The 26,286-nt window shown below is 52.6% G+C and overlaps 1 protein-coding gene across 1 annotated transcript in view; it reads left to right on the forward strand.

Annotated features, from left to right (window-relative positions):
- The first annotated feature begins 20,322 nt into the window (after positions 1-20,322).
- Positions 20,323-26,286, forward strand: part of MMP17 (matrix metallopeptidase 17) — a 66,520-nt gene continuing 60,556 nt past the window's right edge. The window contains exon 1 of the mRNA XM_040602029.1: positions 20,323-21,137. Within this exon, the coding sequence (XP_040457963.1) occupies positions 21,009-21,137 (129 nt within the window). The 5' untranslated portion in view covers positions 20,323-21,008. The remainder of the gene's footprint in view (positions 21,138-26,286) is intronic.

The raw sequence follows: 26,286 nt of genomic DNA on the forward strand, positions 1-26,286 counted from the left end.
GGGAGGTAGCCACCCTGTGTTGGGGGATGCAGTTAGAGGTCTTTCCCATCTCCTTGAAGCTAGAAAATAGGTGATGCCAGTGTGGGCCATGGCCAGGCAGGGAGGCTGTAGCATTTGGCGCCTGAAAGAGACGCCTCCAACTTGGGCTGGTTGCTGTTGCTCCCTTTGACCATGGATTAGGCCACCTGGATCACATCACTACGGTCTTCCAGCTTCACCTGACTTCTAGTCCATTAACCCTGTCTGATCAAGGCTCCAGTGCTGATTCTAAAATCATTTACGGAGCAGAAGCAGCTGCCTTGTCTCCTAGGAGAAGCTGCGGGAGTTGCCCAGAAAGCGCAGGCCAGACGTATGGCAGTGTTACTGCGAGAAGCCAGCTGTGGAGTTAATCTGGGAGGCTGCTGACCCGGTTCAGCTCACGCTGAGGAGATCCATCAAACCCCTCTTGGTGAGGATGTATCAGCCCTGCTTCACAGGTGGGAAGCCGAGAGGGCGGACCCCCCTCGTCTTGCTGATGGCCTCTGCCTTTGCAGGGGGCTCCCTAAAGCCAAGCTTGTTTTACAGCTCTGCCTGCTTACTGCTCTTTTCAACACCGAGCAGTTTGGTTAGAGCCTGTGAAACACCTGGTGGGGCAGGGCCATGCCCGGGGTAAGGTTTGTGTCTCCTGCACGGCAGGTAACCTTCCTTCCCACCCCTGCGGTCTGCAGCAGGAGCGCCTGGCCCAGGGGGTGCAGAGGCCCCCCCAGCCCACCCCACTGTGCAGGCGGCCGAGCACAGGACACTCACGATGGAGCAGAGAGCCAAGCTGCTTTGCCCTGGTAAAGGTCTAGCTTGTTCTTTCAGTGACATGAAGACAGATGGCAAATGATCTCCTCCCAGGCTCTGGGATCCCTTCCTTGCTGCTCACTGTAGCCATTTCTCCTTCCTCTTCCCCTCCCCACACTTGCACTATATTTTTGTGCCATAGGATGTTAAATTATGCAGTAGGAAATTGTGAGCTGGTTGGGCCAGGGGCAGCGATTCCAGGACAGAGCTCCCACGAAGGGCTGAAACTCGTGCAGTGCTGCCCACCGACCTGACGAAGACATCCTAACAGCGTCAGGTGAGGGGGGAAATGGAGCAGGGCAGGAAACCTGTGCTGGGCACAGCCAAGAGCCAGTGGTGGGGGTAGCTTGAGAAGGGACAAGATGCTCTGTGACTGTCTGTGGGGTAATCAGGAACCCTCTGCTCAGCACCAGGGAAAACCAGCCATCCAGCCTGGCTGCACCTCTGTGATCTGCCTTCAGGTGTGCTGGGAAAGAGAGGGGAGCAAAAGGCACAATTCAACCTTCCTTTGTGTTTCAGGAACAATTATAAAATGCAAATGTTAGGAGCCTGACTCTGTGACACCAGGCTCGGGAGAGCGGTTGAATGCTGCAGTCTGCTGTCATGCTCCGGTACCGACTGACTCGCTTCTCCCCGCTGAATTAGTAACTTGTTTGCTCAGGCTCTGCAAGGTGGCGATTGCTGGAGCTCTGGGGTGTTGCGACAGCTAGGAAAGGTCAAGACAAAACCTCTTAGCTCAGTATCTGGTTTGCTTGTCATGACCTGGGCTGACAGGGCTGTCCTGTACTCTTAAAACACACACCCCCACCCCAAACCCCTACAAAGCCCATTGAGCAAGAGATCAGAAGAACCTCCAACATAACTGACCTGTGGCACTAAACTTCCACTTTAGCCTCACTACCAGTGCTCAGATTTATCGCAGCCATTTCCCCCAGCTCCAGACCTGTTGCTTATGCTGGGAGCAGAGATGCCATGGTACCCAGAAGATGCTCAGGGTAACTGGGGATCTGAGAAGATACTTCAGTCTGTGGCCGGCTAAGAGTCCTCAAGTGGTCACAGAATTAAGACTTGTACCTTAAGTACCTGAAAGTCTCATCAAACAGAACCTGTTCATGTGGGATTTGCAATTTACGTTGAAGTCTCTGCATTTATCCCTTAGACCTTTGGGTATCAGGCTGATGTGCCCACTCTGAGGATGGCTCCACAACACATTACATACCAGCTTGTCTCTTGCTGCTTTACAATAGCATTCAACGGGATTTAAATTAGCTTCAGCACTCTAATCGCGTTGCTTTTATAACAGCAGCAAGATAACTCCCAGGCGTCAGTTATGTAGCCTCTGAGGGAAAGAGATTTCAGATGTGTTCAGCAGAAATGCACTGTGTGAGCCGTGGTTATAATTTCATTAACAGGATGCTGCACAGCTCCTACTGTGAGTCGGAGGAGATTAGCATTATAATGGGGATCAAGTGCCTTTCCTTGTGTTGACGCCACTCTCCAGCCTGCAGGAGGATGAGCTGTCAGAAGATGTGATTTTCAGACCCCTGGCCCAGCATTTGACCCCCACATCAGACTTGGAGAAGGCCGAGTGCTGCACCGCCTGCGGCCAGCCGGGGGCTGGGACGGTCGCCGGTGTCCTCTGCAGGGAGACCCCCGGACTCTGGCACCCAGTGCTCCGGGGCGAGAGGGTGCTCCCCTCCCAGGGAGGCCCCGGCAGCGAGGCCAGACCCCCAGCAATGGTCAAGCAGGGCACAGCTGCAGGGGGTGTTCAGTGGGGCATCACTGGGATGCTGCGAGGGAAGTGAAGAGCCGAGTACCAGCAGGATGTGCCTGCCACCCCTCACAGCCCCGGGCCCATGCTGTCCTGCTGTCCCCTGGCAGGAGTGCGCTCTGCGATGGCCAAGGCACGGCCCTAGCAGTACAAACCTTCGCTAGGTGCTCAGGCAGGCTCCGGCTGGATTTGGGCTGCTTACAGAGCCAAGAAGCCTAGATTGACTGTCTGGGCTCCTCCAGCATCCTGGAAATCAGCCACCTCCTCTCCTAGCATGGAGAGGCTTCAGCATGTCTGGCTTTTTGGATGGGCAAGTGGGTATCCTGGGGAAAGGGAAGCAGGGCGGGTATCCATGCAGTGCAAGCCCTGGATCCTTGCCAAAGAAGACTCACAAGTATTGACATTTAACTCCCCTCCTGCTTTGCAGACAGGGAAATGCAGCCCCAGCATGCTGGAGCTGTACAAGGCTGACATTTCCAAAAGTCCTGTACAGGTCTTGCTCAAATTACTGTGTTATCCCTGGCCGTGAGCACTTTGCCAAGCACTTGCAGCGCGCATCCTGTGGGAAACCCCAACCTTTGCATTAGCATCACTGACTGTGCATGTAGGAAAGACGCACAAAGCCCGTGATCTGCAGGCAGGAGAGCTGGGCCAGCCCAGCCAGGGTTCCCACAGCCTTGCCAGTGCTGGCAGCCAGATCCCAGCCCCGCCACCTGCCACGGAACCGGCACGGACCCATCGACGAATTTCCATGGGGTTGTTTCACCTTCATGTCACACAAGCGATGGGCGTCAACCACGCTACCACAGTGCAGGTGGGAGGCAGGAGCTTTCCTCTGACTGTGAGCAGTACCTGAGCATTCTTCGAGCTGACCACAGTGGCCCAGTCCAGGCACAGGCTGTGCACACATCGGCATACGTGTAACCCCCACCGGGAGCAGCAGGCCCCTAGGAGGGAACAGGGACGCATGTGGGCACCAGCAGGCCCAGGGCACGGAGCTTTCTGTAGAAGGTTTCCTATTGCTTTTTCAAGTACTCCAAATTTAAACAAAGTTTCTCTGGGATTTCTCCTAGAACTCCATAGCTTCTCCATTGCTATGGCACCATTTCAAGTCCTTTCATGTGCAGGAAGCCCCAAGGCAGTTGGTTTTACTGAGCAGATTTCTCACTTTATCATTTACTCCCATGGTTCATTTTCTTCAGCTTGTTTTATGCATTTCAGTTCGAAACAAGATTTAACTAAACCTGTCAGTACCAGGTTCCGACCCAGCAGGTTGCCCCCAGCCTGGGACCCTCACCGGGGGCCATTTCCCCAGGAAGAAGGTGGCCTCAGCCCTGCATGGGCTGCAAAACCAGGGCTGAGCTGTCCCTGGAGGCATTTCCCACCTTCCAGCAGCACTGGGCACCATGTAGCAGTTGAAATGGTCTTTGCCTTCGGGATATCTGACTTCTTTTCACAACTGCCTCTGCTGCTGGCTGCTCTGCACCTGATGGATGGGATCCCACCAAGGCTGCTGACCTCTCAGCCTTCCCCTGCTTGGCAGATGTTTCTTTCCCCTCCCAAATGAAACCATTCAGAAAGCCAAACTTTTAAAGGAGAGCTATAAAGCTTGACTCAACCCTCTTACTTCTTCAAAGAAAATAATATATTGAAATATAAAAGCACCCAACATCTCCAAGTATGCTCGCTGGCGGGGCAGCTGCCACCAGGAGCACGCTGCAGCTCCCAGGCAGCTCCCCCAGGAGCCAGCCTTGTCCCAGCTCCAGTGGGACCTTCCCCAGTGGCAGCCCCCCAGCCCACCGCCCTGGGTGCCACCAGCGTGTTCTCCAGCCCGGCCACCCAGCCTGAAGTGTGGCTGAATTCCCATAAAATACAGCGACCGCCCTGACCGTTCCATCCACCACCGGGGTCCTGAGGTCTATGCAGGGAAATGAGCCCGGTGAGGACCAGGATTTAGCCCCACATGTGCAAGGTGAGCTGCTAAACACGAGACCGGCAGGAGCCTCACTCAGGTTTTCAAGCAATGAAGCTGTACTTTTTGCTAGAAAACTTCAGTTAATTTAAAGCCTTTTTTAAAAAATTATCAGCTCAAAGCACTTTAAAAAACAGAAAAAAAAGAAATCGGTGTGCTTGCTTTCACACCTATATAAAGGATGCAACAATTTTGCTTGAGTACCTCATCAGCCTCCTAACGCCATGCAGATGGGGGTCTGTGCCCCACAGCAGGATTTTTCCTAAGCCACAGCTGTGGGTCTGTGTGGCTGGGGTTGCAGGTGGGGTCTGGCAGGGCTGATGCTTAATATGGAGGGGCTGGGGTGTGATGGGGTCTGATGGGGTCCAGCTGTTCTGGGCAGAGCTCCCGGTGTTGGTTGGAGATGGCTTAGGGCAGGCTGAGCGGTGGGTGCTCTCTCTGCCTTGGCTGGCTGGGCCCTGCGTGACAGAGGAGGGGCAGCACAGAGTGAGCGTGGCTGAGGGACATGGCACAGGTAAAACTAAACATGTGTTGTAGAGTTTCTATAGGTGTGCTCAGTGTGAGGGTGAGATAGGGGGTGATCTGGGGGTGCAGTTAGTAAGGGAGCAGAAATTGAAGTGGCTCTGCTTTTTCAGGGTGGAATTTTTTTTTTAAGGGGTGAGGTCTTCCTGTAAAGAAAAACTCTAAGAAAATGACTAACATTAAAAAGAAAAAAAATCTTTACTGCAAAGGAAGTTCCTTAAGCATCAAGCTCTCTCAGGTAAGAGAAATCTTTAATAACTGGTTTCTCAGCACTTCAGGAACTCTTTCTCTGTGAGCTCCATGCTGGGTTTCAGTGATGTGTTTCTTGTTGCATTTGTGGTTGCTCGGTTCTTTCTGGGTTTGGTGGCCGCTGTGGCGGTGGCAGGCTGGACTGCTGCTCCTTCCCTTGGGCGCTCCGGAGTAGTGGAGCCTCTACCCCTCCTGGGGGCTCCCAGTGTCTGAAACGAGACCTACCCCGACCGGGAACGGGGCAGACACCCACCCTGGGATGGGGTGACAGGGCCACAGCTCTGCCCGAGCGAAGGAGTGCCTGGGTGCTGGGAAGTCGCAGAACCCCCCACCTTTCACCCCCTCCTCCTTGTGCAGTTCTGGTGAACTAGAAAATTTCTACCAGGGCAGCTTTTCTTGTGGTGCTCAGGGCACTGCTGCCGGGGGTCGCCCCGGGCTGTGTGACACGTTTCCCCCCCTTCAGCCGCTCTGGAGCAGCGGGTGCCGTGTCCCGGTGGCAGGAGTCGCGGTGGCGGTGGGCAGCGCTGTGCGGGGCTGGGGGCTGCGGGGCAGGAAGGCTCTGGGGCCGTTCCTGCGCGGGGCTAACCGGGGGCTGGTGCTGTGTTTCTGTGCGATTTGTGTACGTAATCTGTAAAACTATGCGTCTGTTTCCCCCCTCTCGGTCACCGCTGTCAGTAACGGGTTTCTCCCTGCAGTTTTTGAAAGAATTTCCAGCTCTTACGTGATGGCAAATTTTCAGTCCCCTTGATTGTGGTCGTGTAGTTGATGGGGGCTGTGAGGGGAAAGGAAAAGCCTTGCGGGGCGGGTGGGGGGGTGGGTGTGTGGCGTAGTGGAAACAGGAAAAAACCCAACAGCAGCAACAAAGCAGCACCTCAGCTGTGGGTGCAAAGCAGGGCCCTGGCGGGGCTCCCATCCCCCTGGCTGGGTGGCTCTGACCGTGGTGGAGATGAGGAGCCTGGTGCGGAATGCTGCCCTGACACATCCCAAACTGGCTTTCTGGGTGAGACAATGGAAGGTGCCATGAGTCTGTGACGTAAATCTGCGAGCAAGGAGCTGCTGCTCAGCTCCTGATTCTACAAAGTGCATGCGGCTGGCGTGGAGCGTCACTGAGTTCAAACACTCCAGGCATGCAACAGGCACTGCGGTGGGCTGCTGCAGGGACTCCCTCCTTTTTATGGCTTGCACAAGCGTTGGAGGTGCAGCTCCCTCTCCTCCTGGTTGCTGCCTGGGAAGAGGTTCCAGTTTCCCTTGGCTCAGTCTTGCCCACATGAATGTGCCTGCAGCGGAAGCAAAAGCCTTTGTGCTCAGCCTCCCCTGCCCCTGCTTCTCCAGCAGCATCTGCCCGTGCTGTCACTTGTTTCTCTGGGACACTGCCACCTCCAAATCCTGCCTCCATCCTTCCTTCCCACCCACACAGGTTTCTTGGAGCCCAAGCATCCAGTGATGGGAATCACCTGGATTTGAGAGAGTTCTGGGGAGAGACCCAGGTTCCAGAAACTGCTAAGCACCCAGCAAAGCCTGGCACAACTGAAATGTGCTTTTTCCTGTGGCTAAGCTTGGGGTCAGCTGGCATGTGAGCCGTGTCAGGGCATCTGCCTGACTCCTAAATGATTTATTAATGCTGAAAATATGCTCAGCTGGTCTTTTTGTTTGAATGTCTTTTTTTGTGGCATAAATCTGTTATCTGAAGCCCCAGGGCTGTGCTCATCGCCTTGTGCTGGGTCGACACAATGTGCTGTCCCACCTGGCAGTGGCTGGGAAGAGCAGCAGCCCCTCTCCAGGAGGGTGGTGGGCACCTGTGGGGTCACACCGCCTGCCTTGGGCTGCTGAAGGAGCCCACCTGGCTGGGGCAGTTACATGCGCCTCCCTCCCCTGCCGTGAGGGTTTGTGAAGAGAGAATTTCTTGCGCTTGATAGGGATTTTGTGTCTGGACTCATGCCAAATAACCAGGCTGCCTCCGAGCAGGTCGGGGGTGTGCGGGGAGTCACATCGTTCCCAGTTCCCAAGGCACAGGAGCCGCGGGGTGGTCTCGGGGGCATCGCCTGGTGAACGTCAGCCCGGCAGGACTTGGGGAGGTACAAAACCTCCACCCAAAGCGCCTGTGAGTGCCTGGCTATAGCCTGGCCCAACTTCATTGCTGGGACAGGCTGGCCGTCCCTTCGGTATGTGCTGGTTAATGGCAAAACACTAATGTGTGGGTGCGATGATGCCTCTGCTTGCGAGTACTCGGTGTAAGCTCTTTTCAAGCGTTGCAATTGCTGCCCAGCTGGGAACAAGGTGGCTGAGGCAGGTCCCTGGGAGCTCCTGGGCTCAGGCGGGCACCAGGAAACCTGCAAATCAGCTGGTCTGCTGGATCCAGACACGTGTGGGGTCTTTGGTGTTACAGATGTCTGTTTACCCCCACTTCAGCTCCCAGCACGGGGCTAGTCACTGACTGTGGTGTGTGGAACTGCATTGCTCCCTGCCCAGCAGCTCTTCGGTTAGATGGTCCCCTAAAGCATCATCAGGGCTCCAGCAAGCCTCTTGCTTGTGATTCTGATACACAATGGAAATATTCCTGCTTTTTAGTTGGCTGTAGTCAGTCACTTGAGTTTATGGCCCATTTGGGAAGGTGAATGCCTTCTCCTGGCTCCCCTTTTCAGCCTCTCTTCAACCTCTTTGCTGATGGTGCATTCAGCAGCTCTCTTCCCACTGCCCACAGGCAATAGCTACTAAAATTATACATCTTCTACTACAACCTTTTGAAATAAATGGTTCTATTTTAACTGTTAAATCTCTGTGGCTGTCCTTTAAGCATTAGAATGAAGGAAAAGTGTTTTATTTTGGCAAGATTAGTTAAGGGGGGGGAGGGGGAACACAAGAAATTATCTTAATTTCTCTAGTTATCAAGGACAGTGGGGTTCTGGGATTTATTTTTTTTTTTGCTAGTTTCTACAAATAAAACACTTTTATCTGTCAAATACCCTGTGGATACAATGCGGTGCCTCTCTCATTCTAAGCAACTGCTTGCCTCCCTTGGCACAAAGGGGTTTTTTCTGCCTTTAAAGTCATTGCAGCAGCCCCTGTGATGCTCTGCTCTTCAAGCAAATATCAGGCGAAGCAGGCAGGCAGGACATGGCTAAGTTTGAAAACAGTTTTATGTGTTCTGAAGCAGCTATCCTTAGGCATGTCTCTGGGGCAGGAGGTGTGATGAATTTGAAATCGGACCTCCACAGGCCTCTTATTTTCCAGATAGGGTTGGTTGTTGTTTTTTTTAAGGCTAAGGAAATACTATATATTCTTTTCTTTTTTTTTTTTTTTTTTCCCCACTATAGGGTAAGCTTGTCAGAGGGATACAGTAGCTTTCCCATGCTTACTATCTGTGTGCAGAGCAAAGTATGTGAAAGATAGATGTCAGGAGAGCTGCTTATTTAGTCAAGGACTCTTATCTTCCCACGGTACCTAAGATGTTCCTGATCCCACAGGAAATACATAAAGATCAGTGAAACATCACGGGCACCAGCAAATACTGCTTTGCATTAATCATATTCTGATTTCTACTTCTTGGGTATTTTCCCTCCTCCTTTCCCTACGCTAAGCACAGCACCATCTAGGCTTGGCTGGTGGTCTCAGTGAAGCATGTGCCCTTTGGGAGCCACCAGAGTCCCATGGGCCAGCACACCTCGTGGGAAGGGGCCCTTGGCTGGTTGCCTTGGGTGCCATATATGTCGGGCTTCTTTCAGCAGCTCCTTTCTTTTTCCTTTCTCCTACTTTTGCCCTTTTTGCATTGCCACCCATCTCTACCTGTCCCTTGAATCTAGCTGCCCTTGGGGCAAGAGAGACAAGCAGGCTCCTGGCTGGCGACCTGTGCTGCCATGCAGGGCCATGGCAGGGTTGGCTGGTCCCAGATGGTCCCCCTGTCCTGTTAGCCCCAGTAGGTCCCTGTCCCACCAGCCCTGCACCTGCTGCCCCCCGAGTACTGCTCCAGGAGGGACGAGAGCAAGCTCTATTGCAGCCACTCTCGGAGGGACTACAAAGTGCCACTAATTGAAGGAGCCACAAATGCATGCGAACTCCTGTGCTGAACTAGCACTCCCGCACAAATTAAATTACAAGTAGGAATAAACCTAATTGTATCAGACAGCAATTAGTACAGCTTTACTGTCGGGAGACAGCCGGCTGGCCCTGAGCAGGGGAAAGATGCTTCTGTCCCCTGGGAGGGGATTTGTGTGCTCGGAGAGCTCCTGGGGGGTGGCACCTGGGACAATGTGCATCGCTGTGGGCAGGAGGGGGTGTCTGAGGTGCTCCATTGCGTCACACCCCTCACAAAGCTCCCACCTGTCTCCCCTGCCAGCTCCCACTCACAGTGCAGGGCATGGCTGAGCTGAGCACCATCGGCCACTGGTGTGGATCAGGACCAGGGTATTTCTTGGAAGCCAGTGGATGTGAGACCCCAGACCTTGGGTGTAGCAGCCTGATTTCTTTCCACAGGCACGTTACCATATTAACTAAACATCTCCTGCTCTGTCCTGTACCTTCCTCAGGAAGCCTCTGACAAACGGTGCTGCTGCTGCTAAGTCTGGGTGACTGGGGGCTGCTGGTTGTGCCCAATCTCACGTGGCATCTCCAGGCTAAAGCATCCCCTGCTTGTCCGCCTTCTCCGCCCTGCTCCCAAGCAATGCAGCTGCCCGTTCTTGGGACAAAACAGGGACAATAACGAACCAAGGCAGACCGTTCTGAGCCTCCTGTCCACCGACAGCTGTCTTCTGACAGTTCAGCTGCCATGAGTTCAGGTCTGTATCACTTGGCACTGAGGCTTTAGAAACCCCAAACTCAATTGACTGAGGATTTGCAAGAGCTAGACCCTAGTCCCCTTGTTCAAGCTTTAATAACATAGGGAATTAGTGGTTAAGTATTGGACAATTTAAAAATAATAAAACATTTCTCTAGTGAAGCTTAAAAAAAAGAAGGCATTTGATTGTACTTTGATTAAGCAGAGAGAGAGGCTGTATATAAAGCATCCCTTTGGACATCTTGCTGCTATAACCACCATAATAAAAGTTTGGTTTATGTAACAGCTTGCAATCTATGTAATGCACTTTAGTCTGCTGTGTGGACACAGAGCTGAGCTGTGCTGTGATTGCCAGGAGCTGTGGTAATCTGTTATTCTGAGGACACAAGGGGTAAATAAGAGCTTTTCTGTAAAGCAGGGAGACTTTTCAGTAAGACCTTTAATAGAGCAGTGAGATTTTTTGCCATATATACCTGGGCGTCATTGCAAACAGGAAGATTTACTGGTAGCTTCGAGCCAGAAGGTTCATGAACAATTTATTTCCAAAGTACTGTGCTACTGCCTATGTTTGTTCTTGGTAAAGAAAAACCATTCAGGGGTTTTTTTTCTGGGCTGCGTCCCTGGGCCCTGTGTCCCCCCCTGGCCCCAGGTTTGATGCTGTTCTGTCTGCTGCAGCTTCAGCTTCTAATGCAACGTAATGTAACTAGCTGCTTAGGACCCAGGGAGTAGAAAGGAGTCATCAAAGTTGAATTCTGAGAAATAATTAAGTTCCCAAAGTTGCTCCATAAATTACACTACCGTTTATTTCACATGGCTCTGACATACAGAGGCATAATCCTTCCAGTCTGAATGGGGCTTTCATTTTCATGCTTCATCAACCCAGGGGAGAGCAGAGTAAGAGAAGAATGTTCCTCCTGGGTCTTTGCCTTGTGTTTCTGGTAATAAAGCCTTCCTCTGCCAACTGCAGCCACTTACTTCTGACCGTGATGGAAACCACCAGGGGTGAGGATAGCCACAAAGGCAAAATACAGGTTTTGCCACCAAGAACAGGTTTCATATTAAGCATTTGCCTTATTTAACTGATGCTCTCCCTGCAGGCTCAAGCGGGGAGGACTGATCGAGCAGGTTAAACTCACCATTGGTTGTAGTTTTGCTGAGAAGGTCTAGAGGAGGCTATGGAGAGAGAAGCCTTGCAAGTATCAATTTGTTTGCATTTGATGCACTGGAATAGCTTTGCTTGAGAGAAGCAGGGTCGTTCTGTTAAGGCATTAGCAAGGAAGCAGCAGCACTGGCAGCTGCCCTTAGCTTGTGCTTAGCTCTGCTAAGGGCCATGTTAGGTTTGTGGGCAATGTATTTCCTATAGATGAATTGTTTATAGCAAGAAAAAGCCCTGAATTTGCAACACTGGCTCCAGAATATCCTTGGGTTTTGCTGACATTTCAGAACAGGTTCCGTGGTTGCCAGCTGGGCTTTGCAACGGGCTGGGCCAGGGAAAACTCCTGGATGTGCAGTTTGGTAAGTGTTCAGCTCTGAATCCGAACAAGAGGCTCAAACGCATCTTAATGGTTTGTACTGGCTCTGGTGGAGCCCCGTAGCAGCCCTTACAGAGCTGTGCTCGTGTTGGTAGCTAGAATGGTGGTGGTGATGCACCAGTGCTTTGGCTGCGGCTGAGCAGGGCTGGCACAGTATCAGGGCTGTCTCCCCAGCCTTCCCCCCCCTGCCCCCCCACCAGTGGGATGGGGGTGGGCAAGATCCTGGGGTGGGGGGACATGGCCAGGACAACTGACTCAAAGTGACCAAAGGGATATTGCGTACAGTGTTATGTCTGCTTGGATGTAAAAGCTAAGAGAAAGGAGGAGGAGGAGGGGGCATTCGTTATTTATGATATTTGCCTTCTGAAGCAAGTGTTACGCAAACTGAAGCCCTGCTTCCTGGGAAGTGGCCAGACGTTTCCTGCTGGTGGGAAGTAGAGAATAATATCTTTCATTTTCCTTCACTTCCACGCATGCAACTTTTGCTATTGTTTCATTAAACTGCCTTTATTTTAACCCACAATATTTTTTCATCTTATTGTCTCCCCTCTGTTCTGCTGGGGAGAGGAGGAGAGTGATAGAGCATCTTGGTGGGCACCTGGCCTTCAGCCAAGGTCAACCCACCACACAGTTCTTTGCTTACTGGAGAAAAAGTTGAATTTGAAGATTCGGTCTCCTAAATCCTGTTATATAGGGTAAGCAGCTGGGACTGCATCTCTATGAATGCAACAATGGCCTTAGGCTAACGGCTGATTTTCTTCAGCTTTTGAACCTCACGAAGATCTTAAAGGCAAGAAGATCCAGGTCAGATGAAAAGCAGAGGAAATAAAATATGAAACAAGACTAGGAAGGCCATCAGGAGACTGTTCTCGATCTTTCTGCAAGAAGGTGGCCCGCCGTGCCTGAGCTGGTTCTGAGAGCCTCTTGGTCTAGTAGTGGGGATCCCACAGCCTTCCCAGGCAATGGGGCTCAATATTTCACTGTTCTTACCGCTTCCCATAATTGCATCTTCTGGTTTAATCTCCTTTCTGATTGCCCTGCCCTCACAGACAGTTTCCTTCCTGCTTCTTCTTTTCTGGTAACACTTTCCCTTGAAAAGATGGGTATGGTCAGTCCGAAGTCCCTTCCCACAGAACACCTGAATGCTTTTTGTTGCTCTCTGTTGAACCCACATCCCTCTAGAAGTGAGGTTCCCAGAACTAAAAGGTGAAGGACACCAGGATTTCTCTAGAGTTAAACCCAGGACTCTCGGCACCTGAAGAAGCTGTTGGCCTCCAAGAGGAGCAGCCAGGGCTGAGAAGAGAACACTGATCTCGGTGGGGAGCGTGGCATAGCACTGCAGTCAAACCTCCTTGATTAGGGACTTCAAGGAACTGGCAGGGTGATATAGGAAGGGTTGGGCAGAGGAAGGATTTTGGGGCAAACCAGGAAGAGGCACGGCACAGAGAGCAGAGCAAGGACCAGAGATGGGGCAAGCACCCCTGGTGCAGCATGTGCCGTTGGCAGGTGGGGGTTGCTGCAGCCCCGCATTGCAGCTGAGGTCTGTTGGCTTGTCACCCATGACCCTGTGACAGAAACTGCTGCATTACAAGCTTTGCTGACCTTGCCAGCAAAATTCCCCGGATGTCTGAACCAGCTCTCTATAAAGGCTGCCAATCAACATGTCATACGTTGGAAGAAGATATATGGCTAGGTTGAATTGATGAGATGTTGTGCCGTTACTGAAGCGCCTATCTGCCTCTGTAGGATACAGTGTACGTGTGCATATAACTGATTGCTGACTTTTGATGGATGTCACATAATTTGCTGTCTTCTGACTGACGGAAAGCACAAACACTTATTAAAGCATTATAAAAGCTTGTCAAAGGTTTCATGGTTTTCCTAAGCCAAAGGACAGTCTGTTGCATTTAAATAATGTTAAAATCAGTATTTTTTTTCCCTGTAAATCTCCATCAAATTCTAGTTTATACCTTTTAATATTTTTGTTGTTGTTGGGCTTGGTTTTTTTTTTTAGTAAAGTGACTATGTTCTGCTTCTTGCTAATTAACCTCTGAACTTCTCTTCACTGTTTAAAAAAGACAGTGCTTGAAATGATGTTAATGTTATTAAAAAGCAATGGGAATAAAGATGGGAATGCTGCTAGTGAAGAGAGAATTACACTTCAGCGTGCTTTACCATGGCAGTCTGGCCCGTCCCTGTGCCTGGCTCGCCATTACAGGATCTTGATTGAGGTTTTGCTGTATCGGTGAAACTTGCAGCAAAGCTAAGCCTGGAGAACACGTGCCTCTTGTACTGTTTTATAATTCATGGGTGTTAATGCTTTAAACACTGTTCTGTGAGAAGTATATGATGCAGTGGGGAGGCAGAAGTGGCCAGTGTTGTGCAGTGCAGCGTGTGCCTGCATCTGCTTGGTGGCAATGTGGCTGTGAGCTGAGTACTTAGATGTTGTGGCCATCACTGACGTTACTGTAGCATCAAGGGACTCCAGCAGCAGATGAAGATGACCTTGTGTTAGGTGCCTCACAGACTTGGGAAAAAGAGCTCTTGTATCCAGGAGAAAATGCAAAACGAGGCACAACTGCTAGCAACGGAGATGAAGGAAACTGCAAAATAGTATCGCTTAGCTTCTTGGAGCATCATTGTGTTGGAAAAAATGACTCCCAGGGGTGGTCCTGACCTTATAGGGTGTATTTATAGGCAGAGGGAGGATACCATGGCTGACTTGGGTTTGCTTAGAAGGAAAAAATCCCAGGCAGAAGAGACAGTGTGGAAGCAAGTGTGAGTGTGGTGGTTTGCGAGCCTAGCGAAGGAAGAGAGAGGCTGGTTTTAGGGCCAGCTGGAGGATGGAGCCAATTTCTTGATGCTAAATGAATAACAAAAGACAAGGCCGGGTCATCTGTGAAGGCCTTGGAAATAAAGACAAGTAGCTCGTGTCTGATCCAATAGATGGAGTTCAGCAGAGCACTGCTGGGGCAGGGCTGCAGAGCGATGGCCAAAGCGACGGGCTTGGACCAAGCCCCCTGCGACTGCACCTGACGCAGGGACCCGCGGGGCAGGGTGGTTGGGGAGATGCAGGGGCCCAGCCACAGGGAGAGGTGAGCGGGGGGAGCTGCGGCTGCTTGGGGAGCCAGGGAAGGCTGCATTTTTCAGGTGTTATGTTGGAGAAATCTGCAAAATTTAGACCTTAAAGTGAGTTAGAGAGGTCTAAGCCATGTTGTTAGAGGACTCAGGCGGGATGAGCTCTTCGGGGAGGTGGTTAGTGCAGCCTTGGCTGGCGGAGCTGGCAGGCAGATGGCCCCGAGATGCTGGAGATCCTGTGTGCCGGCACGTGATTATGCAGAGAACAAAACCCCATGGCCATGAGCACTGCAAGCACCTCTGCAGCACCCCTCCGCTCCGGAGCCCTGGCCTGCAGGAACACTGATTTCCCCACCCCTTCTAATTTTGGCTTCCCTCCTTTCGTACAAGGTATTGAAGAAATGTCAGTGGGTTGGTTTTACAGTAAGAGAACAAGGAAGCAAAAAAAGCTGCATGTTCCCAAGCTTCTGTAAATGCCCTGTTTGGTTTCATTTTTGCCCATGGGAAAAAAAAATAATTCTAAACTTCCCATGAGTAATAATTAACATATATGTGACTAGGTGTTTACTACTGGTCTCAGAAAAGTGATTGATTGATTATTATTTTTTTCATTATCATTGGTCACCCATCAGGCCTAAAAGTAGGCGAGCAAATAAGTAGTGTCTGAGCGATATTACTTACAAGCAAGCAAATTAGATTCTGGTAACTGATTTTTCCCATGGCTACCAAAGCTTCTAGGAGAACAGCAGGGTAGGATCATAAGTGTCCTCATTCTCACACTTTGCAGCATAAACCGATGCACCGCTCGGGCTCAGCAAGAAGCCCCTGCTATGTGGCTGCGCCTCGGGAGCACCGCGTGTGCTGGCTGCTCCCAGAGAGGGGGCACCGTGTCAGCCCAGGCCCCCACTCCACTGCGGCACTGCCTTTTGTCTCCCTGGTTGATAGGGCAGAAAATTATCATTTCTCAGCTTGCCAAAACATGAGCATCTGTAGCGATAGAACAGGGCAGAAGAAGCTGTAGAGTATCTACTGATAAGAATTGCTGCATATTTAATGCAAAGGTTATTTTCAGTATAGCTGTGTAATTGGGAAATTAAATTGTCTGAATGTTGTCATACATGCTAATTATACTAAAGACACCAAGAGGAAAAATCTCCAGCTTGCACATAGCACATACAGGCAGAAGATAATGACATTTTAAATTCCTGCTCACCATCTTGATGCACAAGGGTGAAAATATTTGAAGTATGTGCATTTTGCTTGGAATGCATGTGGAAAGAAAACAAATACAGTGCACTTGTTTACCGCTTTTCCCCAAACACTGACAATAACAGGCAGATCAGGGAAATGTGAACTTGCAAATCAGCTTTACTAGCACTTCTTGTTTTGCATAAAAGTTTTGTGCTAAAAAAGACTATATAGGTATGGCAGTAAACGGCTGTCTGCTGTGTCTGTCAATTTGCTTGTTCTTACTTACAGATGATTGCAGTTATCTGTATTTTGTTGTTGTGCAAAGCAAATATTTTGGCTAAAATGTGTTGAAATGCTGTTTTAACAGAGTCATTCATTTGCAACAAATAAAGCATAAAGAATGCATTTTGGAAGCTACACTTAACAGAATTAAAATCATCATGCTGCTCCCTCCTTAAATAAATTCTATTCAGCAGCCTGCCTGGGTAATGAATGGCATGAAAACTCTATCTACCCCCGTATTGTTCTTATGGCATGAGCGTGGAGTTAAACCTGTGCCATTGAGGTGGTGTTTTTTATTGACTAAAGAGGAAAGAGAGAAAAAATATTCACAGTTCAGTTTGTTGTAACTGGGTTCTTCATATTGCCTAACTCTGCTCTCTGTAGCTGTAAGGAGCTGATGGCATCCATATGATCTGCCTCCCTATATTGTGCACAGCTTCCGCCTTTCCAAGGAAAGATGCACTTTCATTACATTCATTTGGTTAATGTCAGCATAACTATTCATATACTTAAAGTTGAATATATGCCCTACAACAGTCTGAGGGTTTAGATCTTCTCTGATATTTCTTTGGACCTTGATGACCAGGCAGTGTTTTGTTAGAGGAGGTCTCATGTAATAAAATTAAACTACTAAGGGATCTCTCTTTGCTTTTTGTACATAGCATGGTTGTAGCATTTTTTGGTATTGTAATTTGTGACAGCTTTTGATTAATGCATAGAAATCTGCTGTCTTGTCTTTTACAAGTGCTTGCTAAAAATGTTTATAAATATGTTGGGAATTACATTGAATAGCTTTAGGGTATGGACAGAGCACCTACCCATCGAGCGTATATAATTATTCACATTGCAGGCTCTTGTGGTGCAAGACTGGCTCTGAGGTGCTGTCACAACACAGATGCTAATAACTAATACCTGGGCAGATGGTGAAACAGAGCAGGTATTGACAGCTGCAGAAGGCAGAGGCTGGAAAATTCAGTGGGATTTGGCCACCTAAAAAGTCTGAGAGTTTTGTGGGGCTGTTCATTTTCTTTGAAAAAAGCCTCAGCCAGATCTGCAGAACTCTTCAGCTCCTACCTTGCATGTGGCTCTGCTCCAGTCCCAGTCGGAGGAAGGTGCACGGATCACAGCCCTGGACCTGAGCCCATACCAAAGCAGCTGAGATGCGAGTGGGAATCCTGAGCCATGAGCTGAGGGGCTTCACTGAGCAGGGCCAAGGATGCCGCCAACCTCACCTAACTTCCACTGGCTGAAACGTTGCCCCCTGAAGCTGGTTGCTCAGGGTTCCCTGTCAGCAGGGGAGAGCAATGGGTGCTCTCCTGTCCCCATGCACACCTCTCCTTCTGCTGCACACAGGGGGAGCCAAGGCAGAGCTTGAGCACCTGAAGTTGCAGACAAAACTGTCCTGACCACCCAGGAGTTCAAAATTCCTCCATGCAGGTAAGTAGCCCCGCATCCAAGAAAGTGGGGAGCCCACCCAGCCCTCACTAACTGAGCTCAATGTTAAAAGCCCATCTCCAGGGGACACATTTCCATCTGCCATGGAGCAACTGATGCTAAAGGATTCAAAATCTCAGTTTGGGCAGTGCTGCTCCCTCTCATAATATCTGCAGCTAGCTTAACGTTACAGTCCTTCCCAGCAGGGGCTGTTGCCAGGAATAGATGATACAAGACACTAATTTTAATTATTTTTTTTTCCTTTTTTGACACTGCTTGGGGCCATCTGACCATCTGCTCTAATAAAAGCTGATCTACCCCAACCAGAATAAAACCCATTCCTGGTACACTGGAGGCAGGAGGCTGTGCAAAGGCTTGCTGGTGGGAAGCTGGGCTTCTGCACAGTGCTCTTCAGTGGGAGGCTGGAGCTGGCAGGTTGGGCTGAGTTTGCTGCAGCAAAATGTTCTACAAACACCCAAAACTGTGATCACAGCCCATGCCTGTATGTAATACATGTATGTGAGAAACAGCTGTGGGGAAAATATTCTCCTGTGATAGGCGAGTTTTAGTATATTCTACATTTGGTAAAAATGGGTATACTCTTACATGTAATGCTATAGGAAAGAATCTAAAAGGACTGAAGTACATTTGATGTGGAGCAGCATCTTCCATTTGCCGTGCTGTCAATCCACTTAAAACACCCAGTCTGATAGAAACCGTGAAGATTTTGTCCCTGTTGTACTGTTGTGAGAGGATGAACTAGGAGGTGAAGAAAAAGTTGTAGCATGTGCCCTAAAACCTTGACCCCTTGAAATTAAGAGCAAAATTCTTCCAGCTGGAGTGGGCTCAGCCTTTATCTTTGGTCCAACAGCTCACAGGCTGCCCATGATGAACCTTTATCCTTCATTGCCCTCATTTGCAAAATGGGATTGAAGGTCAGGGTGGAGCATGCAACATCTTCCAGAAACACGAGGAAGGCAGCTGAGGTAACCTTGCTGCTACAGGGTGGTGTGGCCAGCACAGGGAAGGTGGCACTGTGAGTACGGAGCTGCAGGCTGCCCAGCACGGGGACTGGGCTGGCATGCAAGATGTGCCACATGTTGGGACAGAGGGGTTTTGTGCTGAGTAGTCATAAGAGAGCCCCAAACCCCTAGGAAGTGTTTCCAGGTGCTGACACGTTTGTCAGGGATAACCCCAAACCCACTGCATGTCAGGGCACCTGCACTGGCAGTTTTCACCCTGGCAGGGTGGTCAGGGCAGAGACTGAGCACCCCAAGGCTGCAGGCTTGTCCTCAGGGCTGAGATTTTGTGCTGCTGCTGCCCGCTGCTCCCAGCTGGCGTGGCTGTGCTGCCTCTGCCTTCCTCCTGAGGATGGCTCCTAGCTGCCCACAGTCCTGTCAACTGCCAAGAGAAATGATCCCTAATAAGAAGAGATTCTGGAGCTGCTTAGCAGGAAATTACTACATGTGATGTTGCTAAGCAATGTCAGGCTGGCCTGACTGCCCAGGGTAATGTTTCTCTGCTGGAAAACCCAGGAGAGGTCCAGGGGTGCTGGGTGACTGCTGCTTTCTGCTTGGGGCAGTGGGATCTGAAATAGAGCAAGTAATAATCCTCATCTCATCGGGGTGCTGGGTGGTGGTTATCAGAAGTGAGAAAGAGATCTCCCCCGCCAGCAGCAGCACCTGCGGGGCAGACAGGATGAGGCAGGAGATGCATGAAGGAGGAGTCCGGTAAAGGGGAGGGAGCCCACTCCCGGGAGATGGGGGTTTGTGGCAAGGTGGCCATGGGCAGATTTTCAGAGCAAAATGAAACATTAAGTGGGAGCAGCCAGCCCCATCACGTGGCAGCCGGGCACGGGGGGCTCCTGCCTTCTGCAACCCCCCCCTCCCCGCACGTGCTGACCCAGAGGCTGGGTGGGCTTTGCTCGTCATCTTAAGGAGCTGAACTTGGCCTTAGTAAGGAGCAAAGCTCTTGAGCTACAACAGACCTCTAGTCGGTGAGGCTCTGAGCCCTGCAGTCCAGTGGTTTTCCTTCCGATTTCTCTGGTGTCAGAGCAGTAATTCTGGCCCAGCTCACGGGGACCCAGGGTGGTGTGAGCTCAGCTGTGGGAAGTGAGGTCTCCCTGTCAATTATCTCTAACCAGTTTCTTCTAGAAAAAGATTTCTTCTTTCCTCCCCCACTGCTTTGCTCAAGTCCTGTCTGATATTCAATATCTCCAGAAGCAGCTACGGTTGATTGCTGAATTAATCCATTTGTGCAGACGGTGTCATATCGATGTCTGTTCCAATTTTGCCCCAGCAGCACCTTGAAGCATTTTTTTTGTCTCTGCTGTTCTTCATTATTTCCATTTCTTACTTTTTTTTTTTTAAAAAAAGAGAACATTTACAATTTCCATTTTAAAACAACTTTGAAGCTCATTTCCAAAGCTGTTGAGTATATTAACGTGCTAATAGGAGGTGGGAAAGGCAAAGTCTGAAGTACATTTTCATGCTGAACCGGCTGGAGCTGGAGGTGTCAGGGTGTCCCCTGCCATCTGGTCTGTCACAGTGTGGCAGATTCACAGCTCCGGGAGGCAGGCTGCCGCGGCCAGCGGAGCCCGTTACGCAGCTCTTGGGGACCAGCGCCGGGACTGGGTGTCGCTGGGGGACGCACCGGCCTCGGGGGGCTCGGGGGCTCGGCTGGCGCTGAAGAAATGGTGGTGCCGGGGGAGAAGCGTGTCGGCAGCGCGGGGCGCTCCAGCCGCAGGCGAACACAGCGCTGAGAGGGGCCGCAACCGGCCCCGGGACTGAGCCCTCCCTGCGAGCCGCGCCGGGAGCGGTGCCGGTGCCCGGTGCCGGTGCTGCGCAGCGCAGCGCCGCGGCCAGACCGCGCTGTGCCGCCCCTCCCCGCCGGAGCCCTGACACCGCCTCCCTCATTACCATCCTTCCTCCGCCTCCGCCACCGCCGCCGCTGGTCGGGGCTCTCCGCCGGCCGGAGGCAGAGGGGTGCATGGCAGCCACGGCCCCGCGGCGGCCCCGGGCAGCAGCAGCCGAGACGCGCTCCGCTCCGCGGCAGCGCCCGAAGCAACTTTCTCGCTCCGCGGGGTGCGGGAGCGGGGCGATGTGACCCCGCAGCCGCCCCGGCGGCGGAGCCTCCCCGGCAGCGCAGCGCGGAGCGGAGCCCGCCCCCCCCGGCGGCGCGGAGCAGAGCCCACCCCCGCCTCCCGGCCCGGCGGAGCGGCGCGGAGCGGAGCCCACCCCCCGCCTGCCGCCTCCCTCCCCGGCGGCGCCCGCAGCCCGAGGCGGGAGCGCGGATGCGGCGCGGAGCCCGGCGGCCCGGCGGAGCCCAGCGCGGGGCCGGGCCCTGCCGGGGGGGGCGGCGGGCGGCGCGGGGCGCGGGGGGATGCTGAGCCCCGCCGCCCGGCACCGCGCCCGCCGCCGGGAGATGCTCCTCGTGGTCGCCCTGTGGCTGGCGTGGCAAGAAGCGCCCGCGGCGCCGACCCCCGCGGCGGACGACATCACCCGAGGAGTTGTGAGTTACCTGCGACCCCCGCGACCCTCCGCTCCCCCCCCCCAGCCGGCACCCGCCTCGCTGCCCCCCCCCCTCCTCCCCCCGTCCCCGGGCATGGCCGGCCCGCGGCGCTGGGAGAGCCCCCGCGGCAGCAACGCTCCCCGGAGCACCCCGCCGCTCGGGCCCCCTTTGCAGCCAGTGCCCTCAGCTTGCACCCGCTGCTCGGTGCCCCTTTACACCCGGTGTTCACCCCCCAGCACTCTGCGTGGTGCCTCTCGCTGCATCTAGTGCCTCTCCCCACCCCCGCCGCGCCCAGGGCAGGGACTATTTACCCCCTCAGTACCCAGCGCCCCCCACCACCCACTGCCCGGAACCCTTTTGGAGCCTGGCACCCCCCTCCCTTCCAGCCGGTGTGCGGTGCGTTCCCTTGCAACCGCTGCCCCCCCCCGCACCCGGTGCCTGCCCGCACGCCGTCCCCCCCTGCACCCACCACGCACCGAGGTGTGAAAATGCCCAACTTTCCCCCAGCCCAGCATCCGCGGGGAGATGGCCCCAGCAGCCCTCACACGGAGATGGTGGTTTCTGAGGCGCTGGGAGAGGCTGGCCTCCCTCAAGGGCTCCCTGCCTGCGGCAGAGCCACACAAACCCCTGCCAGCAAGCCTGGTAAAATGGCTCGTTTGGAGTAAGAGCGATCCCTGAGGGCCGGGGCGAGCTCGGGGATGCGCTGGGGGCTGCTCTGCGCCGGCGGCAGGTGGAGGGTTGACTTCGTTGCGGTGGTCTGTGTGGGCATCCTTGTGGTCCGGCTTCTCTGCTCACAGGTGCCTGCTCGGTTTGCAGGGGGGTGACAGGTTTTAGCAAGCAGCGAGGGCTTGGGTCGTGTCCCTGCCAGGTCACGGTGCCAGCAGGTCAGCACAGCTTCGTGCCGTCCTCTCGGAGAGGGGAGAGATGGAGGCTTTCCTCCTGGAGGAGGAAAAGTTTCTTGTAGCTGATACCAGCCGTAGCTCAGAGAAGCCCCAGGACTGTGTCAGACCTGGGTGTGGGAAAGCTGGCGGAGGCTGGGTGTGGGCAGCAGTCCTGGGGCTGGTCCCGCCAGTTTGGAGAAATTCCCTGAAATTCAGCGGATTTCAAATTGCTGCCTGTGTGCTGCTGTGAAGGAGGGAGGGAGGGTTTGCAGCACGGCCGGGTTATCTAATGAGCAGGGCTCACATGGAGCAGTGCGCCAGGACGCTGCCTCTGCCGCCGAGGCTTGGCCACCGAGCGCGTGCTCTGGCTCGCAGGCTCCTACCCAAACACCTGCCGGGAAGGACAAAGCACACTGTTCCCCATCGGCTCCTAGCAGAAGGGAAAATGTGGGGGAAATAAGGTACGTCTGCATCGTTATGGTGTATTTGCTTTCCTCTAGATGTTAAAGCTGGAATTAATATTTCATGCAAACGGCGCATGAATTGGTGTATTCTGCCCCGATCAATTTGACTCAAGCTTTGTCTCTGACCTGCTTTTACCCTTGCTACCGTACATGTTGCACTCAGCTTTTACAGGCTAAATGTTAATACTCAAGAGGGCTCATTAGTTATCACTGACAACTTTCAGGCATTAAGGTACCTTTTTTTGTCCTGGACTGGATTTGAGCAGTAGCTCAAATGCTGAAGAGCTGTGGCAGTCTCGCAAAGCAAAAGGTGCCGGGGTTGGTGGCAGCAGTGCAGAAGTGAACTGCAGGAGCAGGGGGTCAGGGAGTCCTACGTTAAGACCAAGCCCTATCTAGGCTGGGAAGTGCAGAGTGGATGGTCTCAGATAGGTGTCTGGGTGATTCCCCCCCTTCGGTGAGTGTGCTTGCTGGGGCAAATGCATCTCTGGCTCGAGACAGCGCTGAAGGGGATTGTGGAGAGGTTGCTGTGAAGCAGGTTTGTGCTTATGCCCTCTAATAAGCAGCAGGGAGCAGAAAATGCCAAGGTATTTTCAGAGGTGTTTGTCTAGAAAATACCACTGTGTGGGAAGTGAGAGTAAGAAGTATTATTTGACATCCACTTTATGAAGCAACTAAGAAATTAAAGATCTGTGATGCATTTCAACCAAATATTTGAAAACCAGGAAGCATGAAAGCATGGCAATAGAAAGCTCCGCTAACCTTTGAAAATTAGATCCAGCAATTCTCTGCTGTAAATAGAGCACAATGTCAACAGAGCCTTTACATCCCAAATACTCCCCTCTTGCAGCTGAGAGGCTTTCAGTGCCGAGCAGGACTGTGCCTCTGAGCTGTGTCCTCAGCTCCGGTCCTGCTATAGGGTTTGTTTTAAATGAAACAGTGATGCTGGGCCACATTAAAGTTCAGCAAAATGAAAGAGGGCTATAATTCAAAGGCAGTTCTTGTTAGAGTGCTGCCCAAAGCAATATAATATTGAATGATTCTCCAGATTTCATTACTAGTGGAATATCCTGCCCAGTTTATAAATCTAGCTTGATTATTAATGTTTTTATTGTTCTCCATTAGCTACTCTAACAAAGAGAGCATAAAATAGCAGATGGAACAGAGCTTGACTTGAGTGTTTCCCTTGAATTTCAGTACATTGCTTTTGAGATTTACTACTTTGCATTTTGCACTGCTGCCTTTACAGTAACCCCCCAACCCCTCCTCACTGCAGTGCCCAGTGTTCACGAATTGCATCTTTTTATGGCTGTTGGGCTTGAGCGTCTCAGAGGTGTAAGCAGCAAAACTTTATATACATTAGTAGTAACCGAGTAATAAGAGCTCTCACTTTGCTGGGCTTTGAACCAGGCCTGAAGGGAGGTCTGCCTTCAAGTTTTATTTTTCAGAAAAGCTGGCGCAGTGGAGTCTGCACTGAAGGCGCTGACCTGGAGCCCAGCTGGTCTGTAAAGGAGCTGGCTGTTAAGCAGGCAGCTGCTGCCCGCTGGGCTGCGTTACTGCCCGCTGCGGGTACGGCAGCCGTGTGCTGGGACACTGGGCACCAGGCGAAAGCTGCAGCTTGGGATGGACTGATGCCCAGTGCTGAGCAAGCTTGGCCCCGAGGGGGATGCTTTGTCCTCAGGAGATGCTCTCCCCTGGCGCTGGGGTTGCAGGATGGGAGCTGATGGTGAGGTGGTGGTGGTGGCATCACTGAGATCAGCCCTGGTGGATGTGGGCTCTGGCGTCAGTGGCCAAGGGATGCGGGAGTGCTAGGAAAGCTTTAGTTTGGTTGCAAAAGCACGGGTGCAAAAAAAAGACTGAGCTGCTTTTTCTTGACTTCGTGGTTAGGGGTGATGAGGACATCTGTGCATGCCCCCCAGGCGTTTCTCCAGCTGGGGCTTGCTGGGCATTCCTGGGGGCTTGCGTATGAACGATGCCTCTCCCTCGGCCTCCCGCTCACAAAGCCAGTCTCTGTTGTTCCCTCAGAAATTGCTCCCAGGGGATGGAGGCATTTGCATTCATCGGTGGAGACCACAGACCCGCATCCCCCTCTGCTGTACTCCCAAGCGACTCTTTGTTCAGGGCAGGGCCCTCGTCTTTGTGGCAGCTTCTCATTTGAATGACAAGGATGCACTTGTGGGGAGAGCCGGGGTGGCACAGAGCCCTGTGATGCTGGGCCCTCCCGGCTGGCGGTGGTGGGCTGGGGGACAAACAGAGGTTCCTCTGTGTCCCCACATCAGGGAGCGGAGGGGCAGGAGGAGCAGCAGTTTCCTACGAGTCTGTGCCCTGTGTCTACCAGGTGCCAAATTTCAAAGTAGAAGCCAGCCCATGACTGGGGAAGGGGCTCTCTCTTGCTGTTTCTGGGTCGCTTTTCCTGCCTGCCAGAGGGCAGGAGCACCCTGCTGCTGTCCCTGCCAGGTGCCCACGTGCAGCTGCACATCCTGGTTCAGCCGCCCTCCTGCTCCCACCTGGCCGGGGATCGGCCAGGAACTCCTGAACTGCTGCAGTGCTGAGACACGGCTTACCTCCCGGTCCGAGGCTTGGGATAACTAGCCCTCTTAAAGTAAAATCCTCGTGTGGAAATAGGCTGTTCCCTCTAGCTGGAGAAACTACCAGACTCATAACCTTCTGTTTCTGCTAATGGGGAAATTAAAAATTGATAATCCCAGTTGGAGCTTCATTCAGCCTTCTAAAACGGCAAGTCTTTGAGGACAAAATGCTCAACAGATTCCCTAAACAATAATGCATTCAGGCCATCAGCATTGGAGAGGAGAGCTTTGCTTGGACCCTCTGCCTTTAAAACACTTTGTTGCCTTCCCATATGGAGCAGTGGCCATCCCAGCCCCATCCAAGAAAGTTAGGCTACCATGTTAAAAAAAAAAAAAAAAAAAAAAAAGTGCTGCTGGTTACATTTTAAGGCATCTCTTGAAGCCAAAGTACAATGCAAATGAAATTGGCTTGACAAAAGGCTGTCTGGAAGCTTTCAAATAGGCTCCTGTGAAAGCATTTAATCTGATATTAAAGCCCTGGCTGGTTTGAACTGCTCTTTCCCTTTCGGGGGGAGCACTCCCGAGCTCCAGGTACAGCAATGCCATTTCCTCCTGTGCTTGGCCACCGTGGGCCCCGACGGCTGCGGTACCCAGGGCAGCTGGGCTTCGTCACCCTCCTTAATGAGACCCTGCCTCGTTAGGGAAGGGTTTGGAACGGGTGGGGGTGACCCTGCTGTCACGTGGGGCTTCCCTGGGGTTGGCACTGGGGATGGAGTGGGTGAGCTCCCACCTTGGCCTCACCCTTGGGTGCTGCAGCAGAGCACTGGGGGGGCAGAAGATCTGTCCAACTGCCCCCCCGCTGGCCCTGGTGGCAGCATGCGGTGGAGCTGTATCTCTGTGCCCTCCTTTTGCCCCTAAAACCGCCCGGGCTCTCGCACGGGGGGCGGCCGGGTGTGCCAGCCTGCCCCAACTGGCAATGTGTGGGTCTCCCTGGCCGAACTAACCCGTGGGGAGGCCATGGCGGGCAGCACCGGGCTGTCCCGGTGGCTGTCTGGGGGTGACTCACTGACGGGACCGCACAGCCAGACACACGGGGGTGGCACGGGCATGACATGGGTGATGCCATCAGGAAACCGCAGGGCTTGGATGCCTCCAGCACCCTGCTTTGTCCCTGCAGGTTTGTTAGTGCCAGCGGCGGTTTCTCTGACTCATCGCCAGGGCCATGCGCTAATTTCTCATTATTTACTCATTGGCAAAAGTGCTGCAGGAGTGGGCTGTG

Source organism: Falco naumanni, chromosome 1, assembly GCF_017639655.2.
Source record: "Falco naumanni isolate bFalNau1 chromosome 1, bFalNau1.pat, whole genome shotgun sequence".
Taxonomy (NCBI): Eukaryota; Metazoa; Chordata; class Aves; order Falconiformes; family Falconidae; genus Falco; species Falco naumanni.